Here is a 19,594-nt window from a genome sequence, read left to right as displayed (position 1 = left end):
AAGTCCGCCGGCCACGCCGCGAGCTTTGTTGCAGCGCCGAAGTTGCCGACGCGTGCCTTTGGGACAGCGACTGTGGGCAATTGTGGTGCAGGCATCGAGAAAGGTACGTCATAATGCGGTTGTTATATTTGAGCGATCCAGATGTATGTATCATCATGGGACCTCCTTTGCCAGTACCAAAATATACTAATAGGGTTTTTCCCCTTTTTTCTTGCAACAAAACTGACACTTTTTGCTAGGAATCATGCTTACATTAACCACAATACTTGCAGTCAAATGCAAACAAAAAACAATACTCTGATGATTTATGCATTTTCTTTGAAACTCTTTGGTCCACACCAGAGACAGCTTTCTTTAGAGCCTAGTCTCATGGTGTTCGACCAGATACTTGCATTTGACTGCAAGTATTGTGGTTAAGGTAAGCATGATTCCTTGCAAAAGTTGTCAGTTTTGTTGCCAGAAAAAAGGGGAAAAACCCTATTAGCAGATGTATGTATGTTGAACTTGTTTTGCGCCATACGTAGGCATCCGTGCCTATCGGAGGTGCAGATGAGAACTTGCTGAGATTCATATTAGTCTTGGAAGCTAATTTGGGTACCTGCTAGTGGGTCAATCTGCAGCCGTAAATGCAAACAGATCGACTGTGATTTGAGGGGAAGGTGCAGTTTAATGAGTCTGAAAGGGCATACATTTGTTTACCTGGCGCTGAGAGTGAAGCAATGCAAGTCTCACCGGCAGAGTTTATCAGTTAATTTGATTTTTAACCTTGGACCTTTTTGAAAGATCGATTGAACATTGAACTGATGTTTCATTATACAAGTGAACATAAAATACACTACCAACAGTGTCTCCAACACGAGCCGGTTTCAGTTTTTTTTTTAAGTTGAATTTCTCACATGAAAATGTAGTAAAACCTCTTGAAGCCAGACTAATTGGTGAGAGATTATTTTTGGCGATGGAGAATGTCAGGCACGTTGCAGATAAGGATATAATTACAGTATCACTAGATCACAACAAAATGTAATCATGGTTAAAGATAATGATGATTATATGAACCTTATGTCGGGACCCTGGGGTCCCATAAGCCCCCGGCTCTCGCATAAACTGCGTTGCGACGTCATTAAATTTCTGTTGAAGGCGAACGATACGGCAATCTATTCCTCTCGACGAGCTCTACACGATGCGCTAATCTAAATTTTGTTTCTGCTGCGCATTCGTCCTCGCTGAGCTTGGACGACATGACAACAGAATGATCCGCGTCAGGTGGGTCGCGGCGTTTATGTGCGCGGTGGGACGGAGTCGCCAAAAATAAATTTATTAATTGCGATTTTGACTTCGGTTTATTCGGGACCCCGGGGTCCCGCCATAAGGTTCATATTCAACTGTCACAATAGCAAGATTCAAACGTATACTGTGTTAGGTTTTTCTTTGATAACCTTCGTCGTTCAATGTCGAAGATGCCGTGATGAACAAAAGCCTAACCAGCATACAGTGGCTGGGTCGACTCGAGGGAGATCGTCTGCTGCCCGGTGTTGCCGAAATCCACCCCGCCGTGGACAGGACAATAAAGCAGGAGCAGAGTCTGAGCTCGTGCAGTAGAGCAAAGGTGGCTAACGACCAAAAGGGCAGGGGCGTGGAGAGCTGTGTTTTCACCGAGGCCACCGATGCTGCCACTGCCAACAGCAAAAAACAACAAGATAATAAAAAGGTGGGGGTCATGATTTTTATATATATATAATTTTACAAGTGAAAGTTATTGTTTGAATACATATGCTTTTCATGTCATAACATCCATGAATTGACCATTGCTATATGTTTGTTACCGAAATCTGCATATATAAAAGGGAAATTAGGTAATGTGTGTCCGTTCGAAATGTTTAGCATACGTCCCAACATGCAAAGTATAAAAATAGACTTTTGTATTTGGGGGGGGGGGGGGGGGCGAAATAATGGATATATTTTTGCCCGGCAAGTGAGCGGTGACGTCACATCTGTGATGTCACCCGCATGCGGCAGCGTGACGCAGTGTGCCTGCTGACGTCACACATCCCCCCCACCCTGCGCGTAGGCCGTGTATTAAACCAAGACAAGAATACAAGTCCCGGGCGAAGCCGGGTAGTAAAGCCAGTATTACATATATGGGAGTTTACCACGTGGCTTAGCTGATTCCCTGGTCAGGGCAATGACCCACCTCCACTGATATGCTTTGTTCAAGTTAAATTGTAGAAATGAATGCACTGATTGGGCACACGCAAACATTCAAAACGCATGGTGATTTTTGTGTAGTTTTCAACTCAAAGTCAATCATTGCTATCAGACCTATTTCTCTCGCTAAAGATTATTATGAAATATGAGTGCACATTTTGAAATTATTGATATTGTTACTGAAATGTGCGTTTTGGGTTTTCTTGTTTCCTCCCCCCCCTCTCTCCCTTCCGGTGTTGGGTTGATCAGGACAACCACTCGAACCTGGAGCGGCCGCTCTTCTCTTACATGGCCATGATCCAGTTTGCGATCAACAGCAGCAGCAACGGGCGAATGAGTCTGCGCGAGATCTATGCCTGGATTGCACACCGCTTCCCGTACTTCAGACATTCAGCACGGCCAGGATGGAGGGTAACGCTCACTTTCTGATGTTCGGGTATATTAAATAAATGAAAATGGGTGCCACGGTGGTGAGATGTTAACTACCTCGCCTGGTATACAGGAGGTCGTGGGTTTGATCCTGACCGTCATGACGTCAGTATATTTGGAGTTCGCATGTCTCTTTCCCCGTGGTCGCGTGGATTTTTCTCCGGGTCCTCTGGTTTTTCCCTCCACATTTAAAAAACAATGTACTTTTAGAATATTTGCTATACATTTCCACATGATAAGCCATTTCGTTGAGCTATCATTTGTGGCCAGGTCGATTCTGAAAAGAGCTATATAGCTCAGCGGGCCTTACCTGGTACAATAAAATAGTTTTTAGCTTAATTTTGCAAGTCAAGTTTTGTTTTTGTATTTTAAGTTTTTGCCTCTACTCACAGTGTTTTTCCCCTGTCACCTGCTCTGCCCACAGAATTCAATCCGACACAACCTGTCGCTGCACACAATGTTTGTGCGCGAGACAGTGCCAGGAAGCAAGGAGTCCTTCTGGACTGTGTCCAATGAGAGTACGCACAGGCGGCACGCCTCGTTCAGAGTAAGACAGATGCTTGGCTTTGTCCACATGTAACCTGTTTTATTCCTCTTTTAAACTAGCACATCCATGCCGAGCCAACATGGAACCCTCAAAATTACGGGTGATTTTTTTTTTTTTTCCCACGCCATGATCCAAACCGTGCCACGCTGGCCCCACAAGACATTTGAATCTAGCTGGGAGCCCAGCAGGGCCAGGGCCAGGATTAATTATGCATTTATTGCGTCTCGCATCTTGACATGAAGAATTTTGATAAGGCATTCGTTCACAGCCTTGGGGTGCTGAAAGAGTGTGCGTGTGAAAGCGGTTAGCGCGCTGCACTATGAACCCGGAGAACCGGGTTCGATTCCCGCTCACGGCCAACACCAGTGACGATTATCTGAACCGGTCCTGGGCCTCCCCTAGGTCGACTCAGCCTCAAATTAGTACCTGGTGCAGTGTGTAAACATCACCACTAGGGAGACAAAGGCGGTTGGGCGTGGTGCTGGCCACCCACCCCCTCGTGTACCGTTGCGGCCTTCATAGGTGCTCGCTAACAGCACTTGCCCCTACAGTCTGCTAAGGCTATATGGGGGATCTTTATCTTTGTGTATAAATGTGAGCGTTTTTGTGCCACTATAATGTCGCCAAACTCCGGCCACACTTCACTCGATGCAACCCCTGCTCAAAATAGACGAATGGCGTGTGGCACACTTGTTATTTTCCTTCTCGTGTAATGTTTTATCTTGGGTTGCGTTGACATGTTTGACATTTCTGCTTCAGCGGCCTATCCCCTGGTTTTAAGTGAATGAATAATCGAGCCGCATGGCTCCCATGTGTTGCAGGATACATCGCAAGGGAACCACAGTGCACTCATAGGTATGGCAATTGTTACCTCACCTCTCGTACACCATTTGTTCAACGGTTTCTTAACTATTTATTTCAATTGATCATGCGTTGAGCCCTTAGAAGAGGCTGTCTGTTGTATGCGCTCATTCAGAATCAGAATATTTATTCATACTGGAGCAATCCCATGAGCTATGAAGCTCCTTTCCACAGATGTCCAGTAGGGGCAAGGGTTAAGAACGTTACAACAACAAACAGAACAAAACCACGATATCTTCTTGGTTCTTTCGGTAAAGTCACGTAGAAGGAAAATAATCAAATAATTTAAATAAAACATAAAATAATTCTCACCACGTTTCGGCCACAACGCAAGCAGCCGTCTTCAGGTGGAGAACAGGTTTGTCGAGAAGAGTCTGAAAGAAAAAAACATGATAGTCGCGCAGAGTACAAGAAAGGTAAACGAATCACCCAAACACATACAAATACAACTAAACCATCCCCATCCTACCAGGCAAAGCCCACTGAGGTATGAACTTATTTTTCAGAAGCAACCTGGCCACAAATGATAGCTCAACAAAGTGGCCCATCATTTGGACATTTATAGCACCAATATAATCTGTATAATCTCACTGCATGTTTCTAAAAGTGGAAGGAAAAACCGGAGGACCTGGAGAAAAATCCACGTGACCACAGGGAGAACATGCAAACTCCAAATTTACAGGCGTTAGGGTCGAAATCGAACCCCTGACCTCCAGCATACCAGGCGAGGATGATATCATCTCGCATCCATGGCGCCCCTTTAATTGATAAAGGCTCCCACGGCAAGTTATAGTACACGATGCTGGCCTAGCCCGTACAACCTCTGTGCTCACGTGCAGTGGATCTGTTGTGTGTCTGTGCGTGCGTATGGAATCCCAGCACCAGCACCATCGTCAGCTCGACGGGTCCAGCCTCTGCTGCCTCGCCCACCCGAGCCACAGCCCATCAGCCTCCTGCTGACGCCTTCCTCATTGCACTTTATTCAGCCCACGCTTGTTGCTGCCATAAAGCAGGAGCAGCAGCAGCAGGTCGCAACGGCGTTGAACCGTGCCGTGAAGGCTCAACCCATGTCCACAGCGCCAGCAAAAATTATGAAGCAGCAGGAGGAACAACAGCAGCCGCAGATTGTAATGCAACAGCAAATGGTGGGACAGATACTGCAGCCACGGCAGATACAGCAGCAACAGCAACCGGTGAAGGAGGAGCAGCAGGAAACAGTGCATAAGTGGATTGTACGGGATGAGAGTGTGCTGCAAGTTGTCCAGCAAGAGCAACAAGTGAAGGAGCATTTGGTGCGACAACTACAAATGATGAAGGAGAAGGAAGAGAAGCCGACGCTACAGAGGGTGCACGAGTGCCTGGCCTCCAGCACGTCAGCCACGGTGAGAGGCATCCCTTCGAAATACATTGACATCTTCATCACCTACATTGTCTTCAGCACCACTGCCGTCGTGATCTATACCACCACTGTTGTCGTGACGTAGCCTCATGAGTGTGTGTGGGATTGTAGTCACTGGAATGGGTGCTTTTTTTAAATCCTTTATATTAAGTTCGCTTGCGTGCTTGCTTGCTTGCTTACGACCGTGCAAATTATTTGGTCGTTTTTTAACACACTTCCCGTGATCCAATCGAGCTGACATTTTCCACACAGACTCGTTGTGCGTGACAATTAATTTTCGTGAAAATTTTTTTCCAAAATTTTACACTGTTTAGGGAATTTTTTAAAAATATGTAATTACTAATTGCTTAATGCTGGCAGACAATCATCTGACCCATAGGTGGCAGCCATCTCAAGCCAGAGGACGAGAGGACTCTAGCCGCCACGCATATAAAGGATTTAGAGTGAAAAACTTTGTTTTTACGGGTTAATTTTTCACTTTGTGAGCTTGTATGTGCGTACGTACGTTGAACTTCTTTCGCACCGTACATAGCCAACCGTGCTAATCGGAGGTGCGGGGGAAGGTCAACAAACTAAACACAATAAGCAATTTCGAAGGGAATTAGTTTTCAGTCTGGTAGTGTGATTGTATAATGATAGACTTCGGGAATCCGTGCGGTGATGTTAAGTTATTTCCTCTGTATTTTTAAAAATGCGTTTTTCTTTTATCCACAGCCGTCGGCGTGCACCTGGCAGCGCAGCGAAGTGGGCAGTGATGGCGAGAGTCTTGCCCTGACTCCAAAGAAGCAAGCGCTCTACCGTACCCCAAAGTGCAGGCGTAAGCAGGGTCACTTGCGCAAGCAGAGCCTTGCGCACCAGCATCTTACACCCGCGTCAGAGTTCCTGTTCATGGAGGAGTCTGTGGTCAAAGATCCCTCTGGAACCGAATGGGGAGGTAAAATTGGCTGCACGACCAGCCTCTTGTATGTGTGTGTATATATGTAACTTCTTTCGCACCGCACGTAGCCAAGCGTGTTAATGTGGAGGTGTTGATGCTTGCAATGCGGCTATGGATCAAACACATTACATGCTCAACTATAATCCTGTCCCAAATCCACAGCCACTCTTAGTCACTAAAGACTAGGTAGTACTCTTTGTTTTTTTCGGTAAAGTCACGTAGGTAAAAAATTTAATAAAATACATGAAAACAACTAAATTAAATCACGACGTTTTGGGCGCAACACAATCGTCCGTCATCAGGTGGGAAAGCGTGGCCTACTGCTGATGCAGACTAGGTAGTATCTGCAGATTGTGAATTGAGCGCAGTAACCGCGTCACCATCCGGCAAGATCTATCTTCATAATTATCCTGAGTTGTACTCCATAGCCGAGCCAAACTTATAGTTTTATCCACAATCCAAACCTCAACCATCATTCCTTAACCTAAACCCAAACATTATACCTCTAACTTCCAACCCAAACCTTAGGTCATACTTTCAATCCTCAACCAAAGCTTAATCTTAAACCCAAACATAATTTTCAACAATCTTTCGCCTAACTTTACATTAAACCATATGTTTGACGCGTATAATATGTTGCTTTCATATATCGATTGTATAAAAAAAATTGCTTCTAGATATTAATTGTAGAATGATAATCTTACATAAATCAATTGTATCAAAATTAGCTTCAAATACAGTAGAGCCCCTCTTAACGATGTTAATTGGTCCCACGAAACGGTCGTTAAGTGATTTGGCCATGAAGCGAGCAGAGGAAATACACGTTAAAGGCTTAATTCGTTCCGATAGCACTGAAAGTTACCCTTTTCACCCAAAAAACGTACTTAATAATATTAATTTAAACTATGAAACGTACTTAATAATATTAATTTAAACTATAAAAAAATAAACTTAATTAAACAATGGATATTAATACAAAAAGATACTAACAACGTAAACACATGACGATTAAAGAAACATGGTTAATACATGCTTTAATTAATATTTACTGTACCTACAACAGCTGTTGTTAACAGGAGGAACGGTCAGTAAGCGAACACACTGAGCTCTATGGAGGCACTATACTACTGTACACTACACTACTATACACTACACTACTCTACACTACACTGCTATACACTATACATTGGGCTCTATGGAGTCCTGTCGTTAAGCGATTAGTTGTTAACAGGGGTGGTCGTTAAGAGGGGTTCTACTGTATTAAATTGAATGTTCACATGGTCTCCTTTGAGCATAAGGATTACCGTTGAAGAAGGCACGTCCGACTGATTGCGCCATCTCCTCTCGCGTGCAGACCCTGATGGACAACAAGCCGCGGAGTGCGCAGACTTGGCGCTGTTTGCCACCCCGACGCGGAGGTTCAGCCTGACCACTTCAACGCCGTGCCACCTGACGGAGCCGCCCACGTGCCTGCTCTCCCCGTGGAGCCCCCCTTTCACTCCGCCACCGCTGCCATTCTCCTCCTCGCCGTTTAGCCCAGCCACCGCCACCGCCGCCATGGCCTACCACCACTCCCCTCGCACCCCGCACCGGCTGAGAGGCGTCACGCCAAGCTCGTGGACGATGCGCGCAAAGGGGGACCGCGTGCCCAGAGTCAGTCTGTCATTCACCCCAATAAAAGCTGGTTGCGTTGCAGAGAACAAAACAACCTCTGCCGCTGCACCATCAGCGCCGTTGGATATCGTGTTGGTTAAGATAGAGAAGGAAGACGCAGACGTGGAAAATGACAGCAAAGGGATTCGTGGTTCCGTGTTGGCAGATGTGGATACCGTGGCGGAGGTGGCGGCGATGGTGCCCAAGCGCAGCGGTGCAGAGAGAGCCGGGGCAAGCACCTGTGGGGGCAGCGGTGGGGGGGAACTGGCAGCATTGGGGGTGGCGGAGGCTGCGAAGGAGGCCAACGGTGGTGTGGATGGAGCGAGCTGGACATGTGGCGAGGACAGCTTTGAGAAGATTCTGCATGAACTGAGCCTGCCCCAGCTGGAGGAGAACTGGACCGATTCAATGTTGGACATGAATAATATAAACTGGACGCTGCTCGACACGCTGCACGCAGGCGTGCCAGGCTTCTAGGCGGCGGCGCAGTTTGTACGTTTCGATAATCGTTCGGCTTTAATTACTGTACACGATTTTCGATCTGCGGCGACACTCGCCTGTCCTGGCACAGTGTTAGCGTCGTTGCCCCACAAACCCAGTGAGTTGAGTTCCTGGAAATGGTTAGCGTCATTTGGTGAGCAATACGTGATCTGGTCCCATATAATCAACTCGCCATGATCGGCATGGTGAAGTATGGTTAAGCAATCCATATGACACAACACAGCATGGGGATGCCTGCATCCAGCAGTGATTTGCCAAAGGGTGGTGTACATTAATCGGGCAGTTTCAAGGACAATTAAGCACACATGCCAACTCGGATTTCTGTATCTGATAGTGCGTTTTTCCCCATTCAAAATTATTTCTGAAGCTTTTAACCGCAACATGTTGGGGATGAAGAAAACCATTGCACGCCCCTTGTTTTCATTTGGGTGGCTTGTGTTTAACTTGTCGAGGCTGACCAATTCCACCGATGCAAATTCTCCACCTGGTCAAGGAAACCATGTCTTAAGTACTGTAAGCTTTCGTCAAGGGTTAAATTATTTGGTATTTTCCGCAAATCAGCTTTTAGTCAATTTGGGAACTACTTGGTTGTGGGAGTTTTTATTAAAACACATTTTTAGGTTTAAAGAGTTAATATATTCCCCCCCTCTTTGTATGTCTGTTTTGTGGTTTCATAAAGATAATCCAGTGTGATTAAAATTAGGTTATGAAGTTGTGTTGCTGTTCAAGACTCATCTCAGAGAAAACCCGGGCAAAATTGATCAGTTGCTAAGCCGCTTAAGCCTTGCGAGGAGGCCACAGCGTCCGCCTTACACAGTTACCAAGCCTTGAGGCACCAGTCCATGCTTTGCTGATCGGGATCCCATTGTCCTGCCTGACCTGGCACAGCCAGGTGGCACGCTGAGCTTGGTCGCCTCCATGCTTGAGATGCAATGCAAAGGCCCAGGATGGTGTCCCGACACGGCTTCAGCAGCAGTGTGTGTGTGCCTGCAAGCCAGGGTATCTGGATCCTCCCGCACGGTGCGGCCAGCCAGCATGCACATCTTTGCTGCGGAAGCATTGCAGCCGACGTGAGGAACGCCCAGTCTACAGCGTTTAAGTTCTCCAGCTGTTCCTGGAGAATTTTAAGAGCAGAGGTTTCTCAATAAGTGGAAGAGGATGGCATCTTAGCATTTGGATGGCGCCGCGCGAGCTGGCTGCCGTCCGACTGCTCCAGCGCCGCGTCTTCTCCTTCCCATCGAGCTTAGTTATCCAGTCTTCCCTTTCTTCTATACTCCCCTCCCCAGTATTTATTTACCTGTTTCGTTTTCATCTCCTGTTCATAACTCTATTCTATTATTTTCTTGGCCGCACGTGCGCTGCCAGCACCCACCGCTGCCCAGTTGTTGTCGGCGTGAATCGGACGCGGCCCCAACCGTCCATGGAGCCGGACTTCCACTACCTCCGTGCAGGGAAAGTGGCGTTGCGGGCTTGGAGCCCGTCCTGGCCATGATCACTGGCTGTCCGGACGCTTTTCCCCAACTGACTATAGTCACTTTTTCGGCATAAGCAATTACGAAATAACACTTACTACCCAGGAACAAAAATTGTGTTGACCTTTTGTATTCCATTCCCATTTCATCCCATGGGTTCGTACTTCCCGGCAATTTCAACTGCCCGGGAACGACCCAATCAAGCATTGACGGGCGCCTTGCCAACACTCCCATTCCCCTCGGGAATCTCAATCACTGATTCACCGATTCATTCGTTCTGTTCGCTGACCATCTGAGATTTCTCGGCGTCACTGGATCCCACACTCTCCTTCGACACCCATGTCAACCGCGTACTCAAGTCCTGCAACTACCACATCGGGGCCCTCCGCCATCTACGTCCACTCATCACCTCCAACATCACAAATACTCTCGCCTGCAGCATCGTTGGGTCGTGGCTCGACTATTGTAACTCAGTATATTTGGGTCTCAATTGGTCATCAATAAACAATAATGGGTAAACTATATTTCTGTGGTTTTTTGTCATTCTTTTCTTGTGCACGCTCTGCGATAGTTCACGTTGTTGCTGTTGGTTTGCATGCAACGTTTTGGTGAATGAATTTCCCACTTGTGAGGAATTATCTTTAAATTCTCAAAAGGCTTGGGTGTCAAAAAAACGTGCAACACAAATTGTGGTAGCCTTGGAGTGACAAGTCTGTAAACTGTCCAACATGAAGTTGAAGCTCGTTGGGTGATAAAAACATTTTTTGTGTGAAAATGTTTAAAGCGTCAGCAAGGCCGCCATCTGTCAAAGCACTACCTAGTGCAGTGGTTCTTAACCTTTACTGCAGCCTTGCACCCCTTAGGTTCTAAATCGTAAACAAATATATGTTTACTAGCCTTTTGCCCGTCCAAGGACGGGTGTATTTCAATAAATCTGAAACTTGCAAGCCAAAAGCAGACCGCGACGTGATATTCATTGCATCAATTCGTGTGCAATTTGTAAGGCCGCGGTGACAGACTTATTTCATGTAAAGGTCATAATCCCTTGTTCATCACGACCTCCTTTTTACTTCAATGTCTCAACAGCGTTACGGAGATCACGTGACGTGAGGGTTCTGCCTTTGTCGTGAGGGTTGTAAGTTGACGCCGAGGAGGGGGGAGGAGGTGCCTCGTCCCCCCCCCCCCCCCATGTGAGTGACGTCACCTAATTAATTGCGGGGGGGGTCCATTTGGAAGACGTCACCTCTTTATTATTGTGGGGGCTATTCGATGTGGAGTGACGTCACCTGCTCATTATTAATGAGAGGGGGGTCCATGTGGAGGACGTCACCTGTTCATGAGTATTAATGAGGGGGGCTGGCCGACGTGGAGTGACGTCACGCGCGGGACACACGGACATTCTTGGCTCATCGTAGTAAATAAATACATCGGTGTGACGTAACAAAGTAGTTGTACTTCTGTTCCCGTGCTTAATTTGTGTTTCGATGATTTACCTACGAAAGACATGTGGTCACGTTTTTCACCCCCAGAAAGGACATCTCGCACCCCTTGGGGGTGCGTGCACTCCAGGTTAAGCACCACTGTTCTAATTGAACTGTCTTACATCTATTAGTGCAATATTACTGAAGGGCAATCCATCCTACAGACATGGTACGTTCCCCACCCATCATCATTTCTGTGTTGGCCACACAACTCGACCAGTGACGCGCGGTGAGGTCAACGGCTGGGGAGGCGCTGGCTAGTTATTTTCGTTGAACCTATCTACGTGATAGGTGCAAAGAAAATAACAAAAAAAACTACGACGTTTCGATCGCAACACAAGCGGTCGTCTTCAGGAATCAGAAGGGTCAAGATCTATCTACGTGACTTTACCGAAAGACCCCGGGAATATGAATGATTGCAGTCACGAAAGCTTTAAGTCGAGATGTTACGATTACCCATTGTTATGGTAATCAGCTGTTTACGATGACAGGGGGAGGGCAGGAGGGGAGGGGAGGGGGAAGAAGGAGGGAGGAGGGGGTGGAGGAGGAGGGGGAGGGGGAAGGATGGGGGGGAGGGAGGATGGGGGTGGGGGGAGGAGGGGAGGGGCAAGAAGGAGGGGGGAGGATGTGGGGAGGAGGGGAGGGGCAAAGGGGATGGGGGAGGATGGGGGGAGGGAGGATGGGGGTGGGGGGATGAGGGGAGGGGCAAGAGGGAGGGTGGAGGAGGGGGAAGGATGGGGGGGAGGAGGGGAGGGGCAAGAAGGAGGGGGGAGGATGGGGGGAGGAGGGGAGGGGCAAGGAGGAGGGTGGAGAAGGGGGGGGAGGAGGGGAGGGGCAAGGAGGAGGGGGGAGGATGGGGGGGGGGGGAGGGAGGGGGGAGGATGGGGGGGAGGATGGGGGGGAGGGGGGAGGATGGGGGGAGGGAGGATGGGGGTGGGGGGATGAGGGGAGGGGCAAGAGGGAGGGTGGAGGAGGGGGAAGGATGGGGGGGAGGAGGGGAGGGGCAAGAAGGAGGGGGGAGGATGGGGGGAGGATGGGGGGAGGAGGGGAGGGGCAAGGAGGAGGGTGGAGAAGGGGGGGGAGGAGGGGAGGGGCAAGGAGGAGGGGGGAGGATGGGGGGGAGGGAGGGGGGAGGATGGGGGGGAGGGGGGAGGATGGGGGGGAGGGGGGAGGATGGGGGGGAGGGGGCAGGATGGGGGGAGGAGGGGAGGGGCAAGGAGGAGGGGGAGGAGGGGGGAGGATGGGGGGGAGGATGTGGGGGAGGGATGATGGGAGTGGGGGGAGGAGGGGAGGGGGAAGGAGGAGGTAGGAGGGGGTGGAAGTAGGAAGGAGGGGGATGGATGGGGCGGGAGGGGGTGGGGGAAGGAGGGGAGGGGGAAGAGGGAGGAGGGGGTGGAAGGGGGTGGGAGGGGGTAGGAGGGGGTGGTGGGAGGGGGTGGTGGGAGGAGGAGGGGCTAAGCAGGTAAGATGGGGAGGGGCTAAGCAGGGAAGATGGGAGGGGCTAAGGAGGGAAAATGGGAGGGGCTAAGGAGGGGGAGGGGCTAAGGAGGGAAGATGGGGAGGGGCCAAGGAGGGAAGATGGGAGGGGCTAAGGAGGGAATATGGGAGGGGCGCTAGCAAGGCCCCTCCCCCGCTGTCTGTACTGAGGGGGCGGCCCCTCCGCTTCGAGGAAGTCGGCAGTCGGAGCGCGGCTCGAGAGAGACACCATCGCCCGGTCCGCGCCGCTGTTCCAGCAGCTCCCTTCATCCTCATCCTCCTCTCTCCTCCGATGGTTCTCGTGTCCACTGAGTCTGAGAGTCAAACACAGGTACGCAGCGAGCAGCAGCAGCAGAAACAGTACCGGCCTGAGCGACGTTTCGTTATTACGACACCTTTCGAACACTCCGGGTGTAGATTGCCGCCTTCATATCTCCGCCAGCCGATTTCGAATCGTGCCGTGTCATTGTTCACAACACGCCCGGACTATTGGGGGGCTTTGTTTGACGGCAGGTGTCCTCGCACACCGCTGGTGGAAGGGCCTCCACAAGCTGCCGAGAGGAAGCTCCGTCGTCCTTCTCATGGAGAGGCCAAACGTTTTCACCCAATTCTCCCACGCTCTTAACCATGAAAAATTGCAGTGTTCATGTTTGTTCGTGAAATTAGTGATGAATATATTCGTCAATGAAGTGGTGGAGTTTTTGTTGCTGCTGTTGTTGTTGTTGAGGTTGTAAGATAACTAAGAGTGGAGGAAAATCATTAATCTTGGTTGGGACAACCCACCAAACACAAGAGCACACCGAGACATACAGGGTGCATCAAAAATGTTCTAAAACTTCTGAGAATACCACAGGTAAGATGTGCTTCCTCCGAGCTCTGGAAATCACCTGGAGAAGATTCCAGGCATCTGTTGACAATGATGGCGAACAAGTAGAGACTTTTTGGTGACTTTTTGAAGCTATCAACGTACATGTTACAGTGAATTATTCATTTAAAACGGTAGTCCCATAAAAGTTTTAATATTTTTTAAGCACCCTGTATTAACGACTGCAATCTAAATGAAAACGCACACTCAGTAAGGTTATTAGCGGCAGGCGGAAGACGAAACGTGAAGATACACAGTACAACCCTGGCTAGCTGGACTGAGAGTTCGCTACAGAGGAGGCATTTGGCCTACTTTTCCATGGCCATGGTCTCACGTAATTGATTATGAAATGAAGTGACGAAAATATTGGTCGACAAAGTTTCGATTGAGTTAACGATGGATGATGAGCGGACGAAAATCATGAATCGGCTACGACTTACCTTAACCCGAGTATTGCCTCATGACGAGACAAAATTAATTACTTTGAATGAAGACGTAAAGATAATTCAGTAAAACCCTGGCTAGCTGGACTGAGAGTTCGTTGCAGTGTTCGTGAAATTAGGTGTAATTCCAATGGATTGCAGGCGGTGGTCGCGGATTCAGTGCAGACTGCAGCTGGCAAAACATCAAAGGCAGGGGCTGGGAAGCTTTTTTCTGCCAAAGGCCATTTGGATATTTTTTAACATCATTCGCGGGCCATACAAAATTATCAACTTAAAAATTAGCCCGTGAAATTTGGTCAAACATTTAATTTACTCACCCCTAATGCGATGGCAGGAACTGTTTCTCTTTGGCGAGGCGTGTGATGTTAGCTGGTATTGATGATGTTGCTGCTACTCGCAACTGCTTTTCCAGGTTTGCGCCTAGATTTGTTGAATTTCGAGGCCCGCCTGCGGTTGCCTTGGCAGGGCCACACCAAATTGGCAGGGCCACACCAAATTGGCAGGGCCACACCAAATTGGCAGGGCCACACCAAATTGGCAGGGCCACACCAAATTGGCAGGGCCACACCAAATTGGCAGGGCCACACCAAATGATTTCGTGGGCCTCATGTGGCCCGCGTGGGCCGGACGTTCCCCACTCCTGATCCAAGGGGACGCTCTCTACCAAGGGGGGTTGTTCCACAATGAGGGTAGCTAAAGAGCGATGCGGTGAATAATGGGGGGGCGGGGGGGTGGTACGGAGAGGGAGGTGAGTGGATACGGGGCATTGTGGGGGGGGGGGGGCTAGGAATGTAGGGAAGGAATGGGGGGCCAGGGGGGGGAGAGAGGTTTAGGGGGGGGGGACACTTGAGGGAGGAGCGGAGACTCGACAGGTAGCAGAGTGCTTCTCGCTGCTTGACGTGGAGGGGAAGTTTGTTCCAGTGGTGGGGAAAAGGAGCGGAGATGGGGGGACTGTGCACAAGGAGACCGGTGGGGGGGGGTGAGGAGTAGCGGAGAGAGATTGAGAGCGTGGCGGGGTGGGAATGGAGGGGGGGTTGGCACGGAACGAGACGGGGGAAGCGACTTCCAGGGGGCCTCCAAGCCTCAGGCCGCGCGTGGTGCGTGGCCCAAGACTTTCGAAGGAAGTTGAACGCCAGGGCCCTCAGTGCGCACAGCGCAAGCTGACCACGAGGCCCTTGGTGTTTAAAGAGTAAGCTGACCACTAGGGCCCCCAGGCCCCGCATCGCTTACAATGTGAGGCACCTCGTGCTTCAAGCGTGAGCTGACCACTAGGGCCCCCAGGCCCCTCGGTGCTTACATCTAGCGTAACACCTGGGCCCCTTGGTACATATAGAGTGCATGCTGAAAACGAGAGCCTTTTGGAGAGTCCAGTGCTTCTGTACAACAGAGCCACTCGTTGACACGCTACAATACGCTGTGACATGATACAATATTCACCAACAAGTCAGTTCATTCTGCATAACAGGACAGTTTGAAGGGCGTCGTATTATGGCAAGCCATTCGTTATTTGACTTACCGTAACTAGCTATCCCTTTATTTTAGCTAGCTGCGCATGTTCCCTAGTTAGCTGCCCATGTGATTCAGCTTGTTAACAGAAATTAGTTCGCTAGTTGTCATTTTTGCCAGCTAGCTGCGCTTAAACCAAATTAGCTGCACTAAAAAGCCAGCTAGTGAGACTGAGCGCTTGTTGTTTGTTGAGAACTACTGGTAGTAATAATGATGACAGCAGCACTGTTGTCAGCTGTGAGGAAGGAACTAGCACTATTTCAGTTTCAGTAATGTTGTCATTCCCCCAGAGCCATTCTTTGAAAGCAAACCCTCAACAGCTAATGGTATCCAATAACCATCATTTCCACCTCAGGAGCAGTTGGGCGGTTTACAAGAATCAAATCAGCAACAAAGCCATTCCTGGTGCTATGTGGTCACTGACCCTGCATTATGGAAAAGCACTTCCAGTGACATTGTTAAGTCGGTGCTTATTGAAAGAGGAGCAGTCCCCTTCCAAAACCGCAGTGAATAGTACCTAGCTTCAGTCCGAGATAGAGCGTTTGGTGGAAAAACTAGAAATTTCAACAATGAACTTCTGAACTGTATATTGCCAAATGGGCAGACGGTTTCTAGACAGTGGCTACTGTACTCACCCTCAAAAGGTGGCTTTAGTCAGGGGTTTAGTGACTGGAAGAAAGAATAGGGAAACGCGAAAAGAGTGCAGAACACAGATCATGCATGCATCTTGCACCAACGGACAAAGGGCAGTGCTATAGATTAGGCCTCGGCAAGGTAAGGTAAAAGGTAAAAACAACGAGGCTACCTTTATCCTACCTTTTATCTTACCACAATACAATCACTGTGTCCTTACCTTTTACCCTTTAGTGAGGAAAGGTAAAAGGTCAAAAGCAACGAGCCTACCTTTACCCTACCTTTTACCCTTACCCCATACAAATTACCCGATTACAGGGTAATTACTGGGGGGTACTACACATGAAAAAGGTTTATAACAGGTAAATGCTAGGTAGAGCGCTTTATTCATCTATATATATAAAATGGAAATTTGTGAATATGTGTGTCTGTTCGAAATCTTTAGCATACTTCCTGACATGCAACACACTTTAAATTTGGCATGTGGGTAGCTTCCAGACTGTACACAATGCAAAAAAGTATAAAAATAGACTTTTGGATATTTTTTTGGGAGGGGGCACAATAATGTATATATTTTGCACAACAAGTGAGCGGTGACGTCACATCTGTGATGTCACCCTCATGCGGCAGCGTCACGCAGTGTGCCTGCTGACGTCACGCATCCCCCCCCCCACCCTCCGCGTAGGCCGTGTATTAATCCAAAACAAGAATCTAAGTCCCGGGCGAAGCCGGGTAGTAAAGCTAGTATAGAATACTCTCGATGATTCCAATTTTAAATGGAGGTCACAGACTGCGCTTTTAGCGAGCGGTAAACAAGGTGTTTACCGGGTAATACTTCACGCTACCTTTACCCTACCGGGTAATTCTTCCTCGCTACCTTTACCCTACCCTTTACCTTACCCCTTGGCATGTCGACACCTTTACCCTTTTACCCGGTAAAAAGGGTAAATTACCTCACCTTGGCGAGGCCTCCTATAGATGCAGATCTCATGCAGAAACTTGATGCGGAATGTAAATACTGGAGGGACATTTTGAAAAGAGTTGTAGCAGTGATCAAGTTCTTGGGTGAAAGAGGACTCGCGTTTAGGGGAGATGGGTCAACCCATAATGGTAATTTCCTTGGCATCCGAGAATTGCTATCACAATTTGACCCATTCTTAGCTGAACATATTAAAAAGTTTGGCGGAAAAGGAAGAGGCGCAGTGTCCTATTTGTCATCGACAATATGTGAAGAACTCATTGAGCTAATGGGTCAGAAAAACTCTCCAAACAATAGCAGATGAGATTCGGGATGCCAAATATTTTTCAATAATTGTTGACTCCACCCCAGACCTGTCACATGTGGACCATTTGACGTTCATATTCCGGTTTGTCAACAGCAGCAGGAATGTGGTGGAACGATTTTTGGGTTTTGAGCCAATTGAGAGTCGCACTGGTAAAAGTTTAGCTGACTGTGTGACTTTGATGGTGGAGGGCCTTGGGATGGACCTCTCAAACTGTAGAGGTCAGTCATATGACAATGCAAGCAACATGTCAGGAAAATACAATGGGCTATAGGCCCACCTGAAACAAAACAACTTCTGATAAAGTATGTGCCTTGCGCAGTGCATTCATTTAATTTAGTTGGTGTTAACACCTTAGACGGCAGTAGCCCCAGAGGCTGACGGGTCTTTTGAAATGTTGCAGTCACTGTAGACATTTTGCTCTTCATCCACACACAGATGAGGGAAAGTCTTTTGGAAGACAGATGTCAGACTGACATTAAAATCGCTGTCCAGTACTCGGTGGAGTGCTCGGGTAGAGTCAACCAAGGCACTGTGGAGAAATGACACCCCCATTAGAAAGGCCTTCGGTGGTTTGTGCAATGATGATAATGAGAAAAGAGATACTCGAATTGAGGCCGCTGGATTATGTGCTAAATTGGACGACTAAATTGCTTGTATATGTGTTCTGTAGAGGGACGGATCACGTTATGGATGCTTCTTGTCCTGCTTATTTAAATTGTTTAATATAGGCGATAGAAATTCCTGCAAAATCGTTACTTTTGGACCAATCTTAAACAACAACAACAACCAACAACAACAAGTATACAAAAATAAGAATCGGTTTTTACCCTTTCTGACAATAAAACAGGCGTTAAGATACTCTTTGGGTCTTTCGGTAAAGTCATTTAGATAGAAAAATTATTTTTAAAAATCACGACGTTTCGATCGCAACACAAGCAATCATCTTCAGGTGAAAACAATGTTCAAACACCAAATAGAAACCTTTTGCTAGGAATCAGGCCCGCATTAACCACACTCTTGAGAGCCGGCGGACACCGTGCGGTGTGTTACAAGTTGAAAATGATTGTCGTCGGGTTCACGGTTAAAAGTTTGGCCCATTATTTTGTTCGAGCTATTTGTCGGCACGCCCTTCACGGCGTCTCTGTTGGCGACTTGAGCGAGCGACCGTGAACGGCAGTCGTGTTTCCGGCTCAAGTCGCCGTGGTTACAGGCGTCGGGGATGCTCGCGGCGTAGCGTCAAAGTAAATGTGTACAGGTCCGGTCGTTTATGTACCGGGCGTCTGTTAAAAAGAGGTTCATAGCTCATTGGATTCCTCCAGTCTAAGTAAAGATGCTGATTGATTATGAAGTCCAGCGCCTAACCGATATACCTTGAACCAGAGTAAACCCTACTTTAGCGGTATACAATCAATTGTACAGGCATGCGTGCGGACTCGTGTGTGCAGGATGTCAGTACGTACGGGCAGGGTTGCGTTTACAACTTTTCAGTTTTTTTAAGAAGCTGCCGGCACGAGCGAAAGGTCAGACGTGGGGTCAAGAGCAACGCGCGGGCGCAACCCCGTAAGCGTGTGGCGAGAGCTTTACCCCACACAAACTGCTAAAACCTACGAAGTAGTACAACGCCTCCTATCTACAGGCATCAAACCCCCGGTGACTCCGTGTGGGCGACCTATCGCACAAGTGCCCCATTATTGCATTGGGAAACGATTGCATTCCCCGCCCCTGCGCTAAATAATGCGCGGCGAGACGCTGCATGTACGCATTCGTGCGCCAGTTCTTTGACAACTGCTTTTTGTGTTTAGTTTAGTTTGTCGTCCTTCCCTGCCCCCCCGCACCTCCGATTTAGCACGGTTGGCTACGTACGGTGCGAAGGAAGTTCAACGCACGCGCGCGCACAACG

At 48.5% G+C, this 19,594-nt stretch overlaps 1 protein-coding gene across 1 annotated transcript; it reads left to right on the top strand.

Annotated features, from left to right (window-relative positions):
- The first annotated feature begins 36 nt into the window (after positions 1–36).
- Positions 37–8,508, top strand: LOC144942451 (uncharacterized). Its single transcript, XM_078869320.1, has 8 exons — positions 37–103; positions 1,458–1,708; positions 2,455–2,616; positions 3,059–3,181; positions 4,003–4,036; positions 4,922–5,424; positions 6,156–6,375; positions 7,733–8,508. The coding sequence occupies exons 2-8, from the start codon at positions 1,466–1,468 to the stop codon at positions 8,506–8,508; spliced, it is 2,061 nt and encodes a 686-aa protein (XP_078725446.1). The 5' UTR covers positions 37–103; positions 1,458–1,465.
- Positions 8,509–19,594: the final 11,086 nt, after the last annotated feature.

Source organism: Lampetra fluviatilis, chromosome 27 (assembly GCF_964198595.1).
Source record: "Lampetra fluviatilis chromosome 27, kcLamFluv1.1, whole genome shotgun sequence".
Taxonomy (NCBI): domain Eukaryota; kingdom Metazoa; phylum Chordata; class Hyperoartia; order Petromyzontiformes; family Petromyzontidae; genus Lampetra; species Lampetra fluviatilis.
This window is presented reverse-complemented; position numbering and strand designations above follow the sequence as displayed.